The 13,877-nt window shown below is 45.7% G+C and overlaps 1 protein-coding gene across 6 annotated transcripts in view; it reads left to right on the forward strand.

Moving 5' to 3' along the window:
* DGKA (diacylglycerol kinase alpha) overlaps positions 1-13,877 on the forward strand; it is a 33,905-nt gene that overhangs the window by 15,896 nt on the left and 4,132 nt on the right. For 5 of the 6 annotated variants that reach the window (XM_006165574.3, XM_027767163.1, XM_006165576.3 and 2 more), the window contains exons 4-17: positions 893-1,025; positions 1,250-1,324; positions 1,765-1,814; positions 2,156-2,230; positions 2,417-2,536; positions 2,650-2,764; positions 3,323-3,411; positions 3,557-3,676; positions 3,840-3,938; positions 4,115-4,198; positions 4,436-4,509; positions 4,681-4,755; positions 5,555-5,640; positions 5,731-5,820. In XM_006165574.3, coding sequence (XP_006165636.1) covers positions 893-1,025; positions 1,250-1,324; positions 1,765-1,814; positions 2,156-2,230; positions 2,417-2,536; positions 2,650-2,764; positions 3,323-3,411; positions 3,557-3,676; positions 3,840-3,938; positions 4,115-4,198; positions 4,436-4,509; positions 4,681-4,755; positions 5,555-5,640; positions 5,731-5,820 — 1,285 coding nt within the window. Of the gene's footprint in view, positions 1-892; positions 1,026-1,249; positions 1,325-1,410; positions 1,442-1,764; positions 1,815-2,155; positions 2,231-2,416; positions 2,537-2,649; positions 2,765-3,322; positions 3,412-3,556; positions 3,677-3,839; positions 3,939-4,114; positions 4,199-4,435; positions 4,510-4,680; positions 4,756-5,554; positions 5,641-5,730; positions 5,821-13,877 lie in introns of those variants that run through there. The other variant, XM_027767164.1, reaches the window with a different exon arrangement.

Consider the following 13,877-nt stretch of genomic DNA (forward strand, 5'->3'; position numbering starts at 1 on the left):
TCACGCTGGGCGCGTGTGCATGCATGCCCAAGATTCTGAGAGGAGAATGGAAAAGAAGGGATTGCGGCGTGGCCATCCCCCCTGGGGGGATGATTTCTCACTTTCTGTCTCTCTGTCTCTCTCTGTCTGTCTGGTCAGCACATGCTCCCTATAGCAAAAACCTCTCCCAAAAATTTTATTTATTTATTTATTTAATTAATTTCATTTGTCATCATCACTTTTTTTAATTTGACCAGAAACAGAGAGAGAGAGAGAGAGAGAAAGCGAGAAAGCAAGCCATCAGGTCCAGGATTTGATTCCCAGTCAGCCATGTGGGAGTCCAGAGCCACACCACCTGCCAGCCCTATTTTTTGTTTGTTTGTTTGTTTTTAATTTTCCAGAATGCACATGCACTCACCAGAGAAAGACAGAAGGAAAGAGAGGGAAAGTGAAAAAGTACCTCCCATGGGGACCATTAGGCTGCAATCCTTTCTCCTCCATTTTTCCCTCCATTTGGAATTTTGGACATGCATGCAGACACATCCAGTGTGTTTTCAAGCTGTCAGGTCCAGGACTCGAACTATGCAATTGGCCATGTGGGATCCAGCCACCTTAATCACCATGTCAACAGCTGACACCTCTGTCTTTGTTTTTGCTACTCCGTTGGGACCTCCAACTTCTAGGGATTACTCTGGGCCTGTATCTCCCTTGTAGATACCCCATTGTCACTGTAGCTCTTTCTTTAAGACAAAACAAGAGATTCTATTAACTCAGGGCCTGGCCCAAAAAACCATAGTCCTACTCAGATGTTTCTCAGCTCTGCCTTCATCACCTTGTCCCCACTACTCCCAGTTCTTTGGTTCCCCACTCCCGCCCTTCAGACCCCATAGGATAATACTCATTCTCGTCATAGGCCATTGGATATGAGGGATTCCAGCAATTCCTGAAAATCTATCTGGAAGTGGATAATGTACCCAATCAGCTAAGCCTGGCACTGTTTCAGTCCTTCCAAACTGGTCACTGCTTAGACAAAACTGTGACAAAAGGTATGGACAAGCAGGTAGGAGTGGGCTGGGCCTCTGGAAGGAAAGTCACATTAGTGTAGGTTTGGGGATGAGGGTTGAATTGAGTCACATGTTGGGGACAGTTGTGGGGAGAGAGGTAGAGAGTATTCAGTCTCAAGTAGGAGCTAGAGGGAGGAAAGTTAAAGGGAAGAGCCAACCTGGAGGTGAGCCCTGACCTCAGATCTGCTGTACTTTTTTGTAACCAGATGTGATATGTCTGAGTGATGTCTCCTGCTACTTTTCCCTTCTGGAAGGTGGCCGACCAGAAGACAAACTAGAATGTGAGTTTCCATTCTGGACAGGGAGAGGGAAGAAAGGTGAAGGGAGAGAGAGGTATTCCCCAACCTCCCTTTCCTCGTTCTTTCAGGATTCCTAAAGGATGACAGGGCCAGATAAAGGTGGGGCCAGAAAATGGGCCCATTTCCTCTGTTCCTCCAGACTTCTTATATTTAATGCCATCCACCATAGTCACCCCACTTCCCATGTCTTGTACATTCTCGTGTAGGTGGTCTGGGATGTTCTGGGATATGTGAGTCTGCGCTGTCTTCCCTATCATGTCCATGCCCTCGTCCCCTCCTGCTTACCTCCTTTCTTCATCCCATCCCAAGATCTCGGCTCTTCACCCAACGGCTCTCTCCTAGCTCTGTCTCCCCTATAGTCTGGTATGAGCTCTTTGGATATCTCTCACAAACTGACTCTGGCTCCCCAATGTACCCCACAGTCACCTTCAAGCTGTATGACACGGACAGAAATGGGATCCTGGACAGCTCAGTGAGTTGGGGACCTGTATGCAGGGCAAGGGAACATGTGTCTGTTTACCTGTGTCTTCCTGCCCCAACTCTTTAAGGGCCTTAAGAAGCAGAGGATGCTTGGGGGAGAGGTTGGTTCCTTTAGGACTGAATTTAGAAATAGGTCTCAAGCTCTTGACCTCTAAAAGAGAAGACTAGAGATAGGCACTGGAAATGCACAGACACATTCATTTACTTGGCAGAGGCACCTGAGAATGAGAGGTGGGTCTGGGGGTGGAACCCAGGAACCCTGATTTCTGGAGAAGAGTATGGATGGTGGTAGTAAGGGGGATATGGCTGTGGCTCTTACTTGTTTTGCCTCAGGAAGTGGACAGAATCATCCTACAGATGATGCGAATGGCTGAATACCTGGATTGGGATGTGTCTGAGCTGAGACCGGTAAGGCACTTCTTCCTTCATGTCCACTCTTGTACCTTTGCCCCGGTGAGTCCTGTATCTGTCCTGCCATCTCTGACAGGCAGCTTGGTTCCCTGGGCTAGGATGGCTGGGCTGGGTGAAAGAGTAAAGAAGTGACAGGTCTGAGGAGCCACTCACACTAAAGGTCTCTTCCCACTCTCCACACAGATTCTTCAGGAAATGATGAAAGAGATCGACTATGATGGCAGTGGGTCTGTCTCCCTAGCCGAATGGGTCCGGGCTGGGGCCACCACCGTACCATTGCTAGTGCTGTTGGGTCTGGAGATGGTGAGTAGGAGAAATCTCTGAGGGGGGATAAGACTGCTGCCTCGGGTTGTGCTCACCAGAGGTTGGCCCTCTAAAGGCTTAGATACTCCCTAGCCTCTGCTGTGCCCTCCCAGACTCTGAAGGACGATGGGCAGCACATGTGGAGACCCAAGAGGTTCCCCAGACCAGTCTACTGCAACCTGTGCGAGTCAAGCATTGGTCTTGGCAAACAGGGGCTGAGCTGTAACCGTGAGTGACGGGAGCTGGGTGGGTGGGAGGTGAGGGCAGCCTATCTGCAAGGATGCGGAGCTCTGAACTTAGACCTGAGGTGGAGTCCTGGGCTCTGCTGCTGACTGGTTGTGTGACCTTGGGAAAGCTACATACATTCTTTCAGCCTTAGTTCCCGCGACTGAAAATGAGGTCATCATGAGCATTAAACAAGGTGATGCAAGAAAAGTGCTTTACACAGTGCATCACATTTTTATAAAACGTCAAGTGAAAATTAGTTATTATTGTTATATCTGGGCCTCCCTTGCATCATCCAGCTCGATTCCTGCCTGGCCCTTGGGTGGTGTGAGGACAGGCATGGGGAAGCAATGGCTCTTTTAGGAGGAAGTGTGAGGAAAAGGCACAGGTCTTGGAGGTGAGCCCCACCCCACCTGAGCTTACTTTTCTGCATACTCTGGCAGCAAGGGGTTATATATCTCTTGTCTTGTTCCCTTGAGTGATCCTGCCTCACCCCCAGCTAAGGAAGAAATAGGGGGAGGGGCTGAAGCTAAGGCTCTGAACTTCTTCCTCCTCCCACAGTCTGTAAGTATACCGTGCACGACCAGTGTGCCATGAGGGCCCTGCCTTGTGAAGTCAGCACCTATGCCAAGTCTCGGAAGGACATTGGTGTGAGTAACTCCACTTTCTTCATCACCATGCCCATCCTGGCCCTGTACCTAACTTCTAGTCCCTTACCAGTTGCTGCCCCCAGTCCCTTCCTCCTTCAGTCCCTGCTCAAACCCTCCCAGGCAAGTGCCTGTCTTTCTCCCCAAGGTCCAGTCGCACGTGTGGGTGCGAGGAGGTTGTGAGTCTGGGCGTTGTGACCGATGTCAGAAAAAGATCCGAATCTACCACAGTCTGACTGGGCTTCATTGTGTATGGTGCCACCTAGAGGTCAGTTTGAGAGTTACCCCTCCAGGCTATGACCAGGGCCCTCCACAGCTTGGAGGTGACAGTTGCCTCTGCTCCCAAGGGGTCTGTTTCCTGTGCAGACCCTCAAGTGAGTTGAGGGGCGGGGTCCCCTCTATGATGTCCCCGTGCCCACCTTGTCTTTCAGATCCATGATGACTGTCTGCAGGCCGTGGGCCCTGAGTGTGACTGTGGGCTGTTACGTGATCACATCCTGCCTCCATCTTCCATCTATCCTAGTGTCCTGGTGAGATCCATGGCAGCAGCTGGGACGGGAGCGTCTCCCCAGTTTCACACACACACCCCCAGAATGCCATTTAGAACAGAGAGCCTGCACTGTTAGGATCTGAGTCAGACTCTCATCTGTTTGGGTATTGCCTGAATAATCCAGCTTTCCTTCCCTCTGCATTTCTCCCCTTCTAGGCCTCTGGACAGGATCGTAAAAATAACAAAATAAGCCAGAAGACCACGGATGATTTAAATTTGAGCACCTCCGAGGCTCTGCGGGTACAGGGCTGAGGGACTTGGGCTTCATGGTGGGGGCCAGTTTTTTACCTGTGCCTCATGGGAGGAAATGAAGGGGGGAAGCCCAGGGTGGGGGGTGCCTGCTCTCTAGAAGCTCCACCTAGGTGGGGGGGAGAAGGGGAGCATCTTGATGGAATGCCAGCCCTCTGTCCATGTCCAGGGCCACCTGAACTCTGACAAATCCCACTGTCTTTATCCTTATTTTCTTTCCCAATGTAGATTGACCCTGTTTCTAACACTCACCCACTTCTAGTCTTTGTCAACCCTAAGAGTGGCGGGAAGCAGGGGCAAAGGTGAGAAGAGATATTCAGGGGGTCTTTTAAGATGGAGAGGGAGGACTAGCAGGGCATGGAGGGAGGAAGAGATGTGTGTGTAAGAGAGGGCAAGAGCTATCAGGATGGTTGGGTACAGACTGTCACGCTCCCCTTGCCCCCACCACGAGCTTTTCCTCTTCCTTCACACAGGGTGCTATGGAAGTTCCAGTATATCCTGAACCCTCGACAGGTGTTTGACCTTGTAAAGGATGGTCCTGAGCCGGGGTGAGTATAAGTTAAGGAGCTGTGTAACATGTTTGTGTATCTATGTGTGTGTCTGTGTGTCTGTATATGTCAGAGGGAACAGGAAATAATACATATTAGGAGCAGAGGGCTAGAGAATGCCAAGAAGTCACAATTTGGGGGCATGGTGGTGCCCGCCCTATGGCAGAAGTCACAATTTGGAATTCTTCTTTCCTCCCGGGTAACTGGGTATCCCATCCTTTGAGTGCTCATCTTTGTCCTGCTCTCCATTTTTCCCTGACCACTGAAGAGTAGCTACAATTTTCCTCAGCATCCTTTTTTCTGCTCTTATTAGAAACTCAAATCTCTGGGACCAGCAGTTAGCGTAATGGCTATGTCACTGGACTCCCACATAGTCAACCGCGGTTCGAGTCCCGGACCCGTGGCTTAAACTCATGCCGGGCGTGTGTGCATGCATGCCCAAGAACCCGAGAGGAGAATGGAGGAGAAGGGATTGCAGCATGACCATCCCCCCTGGGGGGTGATTTCTCTCTCTCTGTCTCTCTGTCTCTCTCTGTCTTTCTGACGAGCACACTCCCTATAGCAAAAAACCTCTCCAAAAGAAAATCAAATCTTTTGACAAAGGGGAAAGGGTTCATAAGGAATGAGAGATAAGAAGTAATCTACCACCAGGTATGGTGGCTTGCTCCTGTATTCCCAGCTACTCTGCAAGTTCAAGGCCAGCCTGTCCCTTAAAAAAAAAAAGTAATCTACCTGTCAGGAGTTGGGTAGGCTCAGTTCTGTTATTCATTTTCATCTTCTTTCTCCCCTTTTGTCTCAGGCTCAGATTCTTCAGAGATGTTCCTGATAGCCGGATTTTAGTATGTGGCGGAGACGGCACAGTAGGCTGGATTCTAGAGACCATTGGTCAGTGCAGGAAGAGGGTTCAGGCAGGGGACTGGGCGCTGGTCTTCCAGAGCTAACTTCCTCCATCCATCTCTTCACCTGCCTCCCCAGACAAAGCAAACTTGCCTGTTGTGCCTCCTGTTGCCGTGTTGCCCTTGGGCACTGGAAATGATCTAGCTCGCTGCCTGAGATGGGGAGGAGGTAAGTGGACAGGAATTATTTTGCTGGAGGCTAAGGGGAGTTGATAGGAGAAGTAAAGTATGTCGAGAAGAATCTAGGCATCTGGTGTAGAAAGAAGGTTGAGAAAGAAGAGAGGCACAGATGAGTGGGTGCCAAAATGGAGTGTCCAAAAGGAAGAACACTTGGGAAGAAGCAGGGACCACAACCTGAGCCTGAAAGATTCAGGGTGATAGTCCCTTTCGTTATAAATCTAGAAATAGTCTTTTTCTCCCAACCAACTCTTAGGCTCCGAGAACCAAGGAACGTGTGTATGTTTTAGGGTTAGGGACACAGAAAAAGGCAGGTTCTTTAGGAGATAGACCAGACGCTGAGTAATGGTGCTACCAGGGAGCTTGGCCGTGATTCACTCATTCATTCAGGCAATTAACCAAATGGTTACTCTTGGTTCATTATCATTTTTTTTTTTTTGAGTATGTTGCAACAGTCTCCTAATTGCTCTTTCATTTCTAGACTCTCACTCCTGTTAAAGATAAAAAAAAAGATGACAAAATAGTCATAGTGGAGAGAGGTCAGCGTGGGGCAGGTTGTATCTGAGGTGTATTAGAGTCGAGCCTATTGGGCTCAGAGTCCAGCTCCAAGATCTTGCTGGAGATTAGGGCTAGAGGCCTGCTGAGGAGAGTAGAAGACATTCTAGGTGGAGGCAGTAATATACGGCCAGAGGAGCCATCACGCTGCAACAGTGATGCATTGGATAGACCGCGCGTCGTTCGTTGTGATTGGGCCCAGCATACTAGGTGGAGAAAGAGGAGAGGGAGGACTGAGGTGAGCAGGGCCCAGGTTAGGGAGGGCTAGAATGCTGACCTGAAGAGTTTTTAATTTTATCCTGTAAGAGAGCACAAGCTGACAGCCCACAGTAATGATTTTTTATTGGTTCGTATTGTTCGCTTTGCAGTGTTTTCAATTTCTTTGAACTTGATTATTTCTAAGTAGGGCATGTATTCTTCAGTTCACCACAATCCTTTTGGCTCCCTGCTGTCACTCATTCCTTTTACCTTTCAAGCTCCTGAAGGATTTGAGTGTACAATCCTAAACCAGGAGGAACTCTTGATCTAAATCAGAGACATAACTAAAAGAAAATAGGAAGAAATATTTTGAGTGCGTGTTTTAACTTAAGTCTTATATGGGGACAAACGACCATTTTTTGGCCAGTTTTCAAACCCTCAATATGTGACGTTTTCATTTATACGATCTGATACTGTGAAATATATTTTGAGTCTTCACTGTGTTTCTACAAATGAGACTCTTACATAGCAGTTTTCTGCTAACTCAGACTGAATCATGAAAATAAGTATATAATTCCAGCTCTAATGAAAATTTATGTTGACATTGAAAAAAATGGTAAGGTTTGTAGAGGGAGAAATGGAAGAATGATCACTAACCAAGTGAGTTCTGTGGTGGATGGATTGGAGGAAGGAGAGAGTAGGAAATTACTCTGATCACTATGGTCTAGGCAAGAGATGATAAACATGAAGGCAGAGGCAGACGCAAGGGAGTTAGTGAGGTGGAAGCCATGGTACTTAATAACTGATGGACTGTGCAGAGCAAAGTAGAGATAAGTTTAGAATATTTCTTTTCTTTTTTCAGTTTTGCTATAGGGCATGTACACTTGCTAGTGAGAAATCATGCCCTAGGAGGGATGGCCACACCACAATCCCTTCTCCATTCTCCTCTCCATCTAATCTCAGGATCTGAGGCATGCACATACATGTGCCAGTGTGTTTTTCTTTTCTTTCCTTTTTTAAAAAGAATTATGTATTTAATTTTACTTATTATTTTTATTAGTATCTTATTTAAATTTATTTGTTTGTTTGTTTGTTTTAATTTGACCAGAGAGGGACAGAGGGAGAGAAGAGAGAATGAGAGAGAGAGAGAGAGAAAATGAGAAAGCAAGCTGCCAGGTCTAGAACTCGAACCACAGTCAGCTATGTGGGAGTCTAGCTCCCTTAACCACCACGCCACCTGCCAACCCCACATTATTTTTATTTTTTAATTTGACCAGAGAGAGACAGAAAGACAGAAAGGAAAAGTGAGAAAGTAAGCTGCCAGGTCTGGGACTTGAACCATGGTCAGCCATGTGAGAATCCAGCACCCTAGCCATCATGTCACCTGCCAGCACCCCCTGGTATGCTTTTCAAGTTATTGGGTCCAGGACTCAAAGCGCAGTCAGCCATGTTGGATCCATCCCCTTTAACCACCACTCCACTTGACTGGACCTCTTTTCTTACTTTCTTTTTTCTTTCTCTTATTAACTTGCCAGAGGGCATGAGTGCTCACTAGAGAGAAACAGACAGGCAGAGAAAGAAATGAAGAAAGTGCCTCCTCATGGGGCATGGTCACACTGTTAACCTTTCTCCTCTATATCTCCGTCCTAGTGGAATTTGGGGCACACATGCAAGTGTGCTTAGAGTGTTCTTCAATCTATCAAGTTTGAGATTTTTAAAAAATATTTATTTATTTATTTAATTCCATTTGTTAGTATCATTTTAAAATTTTGACCAGAGAGAGAGAAAGTGAGAAAGCAAGCCTCCAGGACCGGGACTTGAACTGTGGTCAGCCATGTGGGAATCCAGCGCTCTTAACCACCATGCCACCTGCCGGCCCCAAGTCTGGGATTTGAACCATGGTTGGCCATGTGGGATTCAGCTCCCTTAACCACTAGGCTATGGGGCTAGCTCAAGATGGGGAATACAGGAGGAAGGCCAGTATAAAGATCATGTTCAGTTGAGATGTCAATAAGATGGAGATATTGTGATAAGTTATTAGAAATAGTTATCAGGAATTAAGGAGAGAAATCAGAGCTGGAGAGAAATCAGAGCTGGAATATAAATATATATATAGCTTCTAGGTGTAATTGACATCCTGAGAGTAGATAAGATTACTGAAGGAAAGACTTAAGAAAAGGTGAGCAAGATCCTGGTAAACACCATATTCCAGGGTTGAGCAGAGGAAAAGGAGTTATTAAAGGAATCTGTACAATAGTATCCCATTGCTGCTGGAATAATTAACCAACAGTGTCTTAAAGAAATACAAATATATTGTCTTATAGTTTGGAAGGTCAAAAGTCCAATATGGGCTTCACTTGCTAAAATTAAAATGTTGGCAGGGCTATATTTTTATTTTTGTTCTTGTTTCATTTTTTTGTTCTCATTTTGTTTATTTATGCTAGAGCACATGTGTGTGTATGAAAGAAAGAGAGAGAAGCAACCTCTACAGAATCTTGCTATGCTGCAACCCCCTTTCCCCGGCCTTCTAGCTTATTGGGATCTTGAGCATGCATATATGTACCTGTCACGTTTTCAGGCCATTCTGGGGATCCAAACCCAGTGTTACCCATTTGTCTTCCAGCAATGCAGTTCTTTTTCCTACCGACTATGCCATCAGGCTAGGCAGACTGTTTTTTCCTAGAAGCCGTAGGGGAGAATCCTTTACCTTGCCTTTTGCAGTTTTAGGGAGTTCCTGCATTCCTTGGCTCATGGTCCCTGTTCAGACCAGCAAGATTATCTTCCAACCTCTGCTTTTGTTATCACATCTTCTATGACTCTTCTTTCCTGGCTTCCTCTTTTACTTGTAAGGACTCTTGTGATTACACTGGGACCATTCAGGTAACCTAAAATAATCTCCCTATCAAGAGCCTTAATGTAACGTATCTTTTGCTGTGTAAGGTAATATGTTCATAGGTCTTTTTTTCTTTTCATTACCAGAGGGTGTGTGTTCTCACCAGAGAGAAAGAGAGAGAAGGAGCATGTAAGCACCCCACAATGAGGCATAGGCATGCTGCAATCCTTTTTCCTCCATTTATCTGTCTTGTCAACATTTTGAGCACACATATATGCACCTGACATATATTTTTCAAGCCACCGGGGCCTGGATTCAAACCGTGGCTGGCTCTGTAGGATTTGGCTCATTCCCTATGGCACTTAACTGATGCTGCCAAGGGGCAAGCCTCTCCCTTTCCCTTTTTTTAAGAGAGATTTTTTGCTATAGGGCACTGTGCTCACTGGAGAGACAGAGAGAGACAGAGAGACAGAAAGTGAGAAATCACCCCTCAAATGGGATGGCCGTGCCACAATCCCTTCTCTTCCAATCTCCTCTTAGGATTTTGGCCACATGGGACCAGCAGATGGCATAATGGCTACGTCGCTGGACTCCCATTAGTTGACCGTGGTTCAAGTCCTAGACCTGGTGGCTTGAACTCTCACCGGGCGCATGTGCGCGTGTGCCCAAGATCTTGAGAGGAGAAGGGAGGAGAAGGGATTGTAGCGTGGCCATCCCCCTGGGAGGTGATTTCTCGCTTTCTGTCTCTCTGTCTCTCTCTATCTTTCTGGCGAGTGCATGCACACTATAGCAAAAACTCCCCAAAAAAAGAGGATTTGGGGCACACACACACACACACACACACACACATATGCAACTGGCATGAGTTTTTTAGCTGCCGGGCCTGGGACTCAAACCACGGTTGACTGCATGGGAGTCCAGCAATGTAACCATTACACCATCTGCTTATCCCTTGCCTGGCATGAATTTTAAGTTGCTGAGTAAGGCATTTGAACTGCAGTCAACTACGTGGGAGTCCAGTGATGTAACCATTACACCACCTGCTGGTCCCCCTCCCCTTTTTTTAAAGTGTGTTCATTTACTTCTCCCATGAGCAAGAGAGACAGAGAGCACTCCTAACAGGGTCTTTACAGTGCAACCCACCTCTAGCCTCATCCAGCCCCAGATTATGGGCACATATGCTTGACATAGTCAGAGAGGTCTCCAGACACAAAACTGGAACCTTCCCATGTGGGTCAGACTTGCAGTGTGTGCGTTTTACTACTGCACCACCACCAACACCCCATATTTATAGGTTCTTGAGATTAGGATATGGATGTTTTTTGGAGGACATTATTCTGCCTACCACAGAGACTAAGAAGGAATGAACAGTCAGAGAGAGTGAATTTCAGAGGCTGAGTGGGGCGTTTCAGAAGTTAAAATGAGTACTAAAGATATACTATTGGTTTTGGCAGAAGTCATTAGCAATCTTTGCCAAAAGAGTTTCAGCAGGGTGGGATGAGCAAAAGGCAAATTAAAGTGGGCTGAACCATCAGTGGAATGTGAGGAAGTAGAAACATTTTTCTTCTTTTTTTCCTGGTTGCAAAAATAATATATACTGTGGTTAAAAAAAAAAATTCAAACGTTTCAGATATCTATGCCAAGAAAGTGTAAGTTCCCTGTAATCTACTTCCTGTAGTTTTGGTATCTATTCCTTCATGGTTTTATTTTTAGACACATTCTACTATGTGTTTAAACAACAATGAGATCATTTTATAGATGTTTCCTTCTTTTTTTAAACCAAACAGTACATACTGATTATCATTACATTTCTTTTTTTTTTCTTTCTTTTTTTCCGTAGAGGTTTTTGCCTTAGGGTGAGCTTGCTAGAGAGAGACAGAGACAGTGAGAAGGAAAGTGACAAATCACCCCCAGCGGTGATGGCCATACTGCAGTCCATTCTCCTCCATTCTTCTCCTGGGATCTTGGGCACGCATGCACGTGTGATTCTTAATAAATCATGTTGCAGTGAACCTTGAGTTTCAATCCACTGGGTTCAGGACTTGAACTGCAGTCTGCCATGTGGGAATGCAGCAACATAACCACTATGCTAACTACTGATCCCAGTTATCATTACATTTCAGTAAATCAGGTTTGCTTCTTTTAGGACTGAATAGCATTCTATATATGTGTGAATGTGTAATCATCTATTTAAACAGTCCTCTATTGATGGGCATTTGGATAGCATTCAGGTTTTTGTTTTTTGTTTTTTTTTTTTGAGAGGTTTTTGCTATAGGACGTATGTGCTCGCCAGAAAGACAGAAAGAGACAGAGAGACAGAAAGTGAGAAATCACCCCCCAGGGGGGATGGCCACGCCGCAATCCCTTCTCCTCCTTTCTCCTCTCAGGATCTTGGGCATGCATGCACACATGCCCGGCATGAGTTTAAGCCACTGGGTCCAGGACTTGAATCACAGTCGACTATATGAGAGTTCAGCAACATAGCCATTACTCTAATTGCTGGTCCCCAGCATTCAGTTTTTTATTCTTATAAATCATGTTGCAGTGAACACCTTCACACATTAATCCTGCACCAGATATAAATATTTCTGTAGGAGAGATTTCTGGAAGTAGAATTGATGACTCAAAGACTATGAACATTTTAGTTTCTTTTAAATTACACAAATAGGAACCAGCAGATGGCATAATGGTTATGTTGCTGGACTCCCACGTAGTTGACCACAGTTCGAGTCATGGACCCAGAGGCCTAAAAAACTCATGGATGTGGAGGGAGTGCCAGCAGGTGGGATGGTGGTTTAGGCACTGGACATTCCCACATGGCTGACCACGGTTCAAGTTCCAGACTTGGTGGCTTGCTTTCTCACTTTCCTTCTCTCTGTGTGTCTGTCTTTCTCTAGTCAAATTAAAATAAGAAATGAATGAATAAATAAAATTAATACATAATTCTAAAAAAAAAAACCCATGAACACCTCACGCTGGGTGCATGCGTATGCGCGCCCAGAATCCCAAGAGGAGACTGGAAGGGAAGGGATTGTGGCATGACCATCCTCCCTGGGGTGTGATTTTTCACTTTCTGTCTTTCTATTTCTTTCTATCTCTCTGGTAAGCACATGTACCCTATAGCAAAAATCTCTCTCTCAAAAAAAATTATGCAATAGGTGAGCCTACCCTGTGGCCTAGTGGTTAAGAGAGCTGGATCCCACGTGACCTATTGCATTGTTTGAATTCCAGCCCCAGCAGCTTGAAAAACATACCAGGCATATTTGCATGTGTGTTTTCAATCCCAATAGGACGGAGAAATAAATGCAGGAGAAGGAACTGTGGCATGACTACACCCCTATAGAGGGATGCTTTCTCTCTCTTTTTTTCTCTGCATTGCTGATGCACACATATTCTCTGGCAATTTATTGTTTTTATTTTAAAGAATTGTATTATTTAAATTTATTTATTTATTTTTAATTTGATCAGAGAGGGACCGAGTGAGAAAGAGAAAGAGGGGAGGTGAGAAAGCAAGCCGCCAGGTCTGGGACTAGAACAGTGGTTGGCCACATGGGAGTCTAGCACCCCTAACCACACCACTTGCTGGCCCCAATTAATTTTTTTAAAGAATAATTTATTTAGGGACCAGCAGTTGGCCTAATGGCTATGTCGCTGGACTCCCATGTGGTCGACCGCGATCTGAGTCCCAGACCTGGTGTCTTAGACTCACGCTGGGTTTGTATCTTGCATGTTCAAGATCCCAAGAGGAGAATGGAGGAGAAGGGATTGTGGAATGGCCATCCCCCCTAGAGGGTGATTTCTCACTTTCTGTCTCTCTGTCTCTTTCTGTCTTTGTGGCAAGTGCATGCATCCTATAGTAAAAACCTCTCAAAAAATTATTTATTGAACTTCATTTATTCACTCATTTGCTTTTTTAAATTTGACCAGAGATACACAGAGAGAGAAAATGTGAGAAAGCCAGCCAGCCACTAGGACCAGGACTCAAACTGTGGTTGGCCATGTGGGAGTGTCCAATACCTTAACAACTGCACCCTCGCTTGTCCCCATCATCATATTATTATTATTTTTAAAGAATTATTTTATTTGGGACCAGCAGTTGACGTAATGGCTATGTCACTGGACTCCCATGTAGTTGGCCATGGTTTAAGTCCCAGACTTGGTGGCTTAAACTCATGCTGGGTGTGTGTACATGTGTGCCCAAGATCCTGAAAGGAGAATGGAGGAGAAAGGATTGTAGCATGGCCATCCCCCCTGGGGGGTGATTTGTTGCTTTCTGTCTCTCTGTCTCTCTCTGTCTTTCTGGTGAATGCACATGCCCTATAGCAAAAACCTCTCCAAAAAAAAAATAAATAAATAAAAGAATATTTTATTCAACTTTATTTAGTTACTTATTTTAATTTGACCAGAGAGGGACAGAGTAAGAGAGAGAGAAAGCAAGAAAGCAAGCTGCCAGGTCTGGGACT

Source organism: Tupaia chinensis, unplaced genomic scaffold, assembly GCF_000334495.1.
Source record: "Tupaia chinensis unplaced genomic scaffold, TupChi_1.0 Scaffold143970_1, whole genome shotgun sequence".
Lineage (NCBI taxonomy): Eukaryota > Metazoa > Chordata > Mammalia > Scandentia > Tupaiidae > Tupaia > Tupaia belangeri.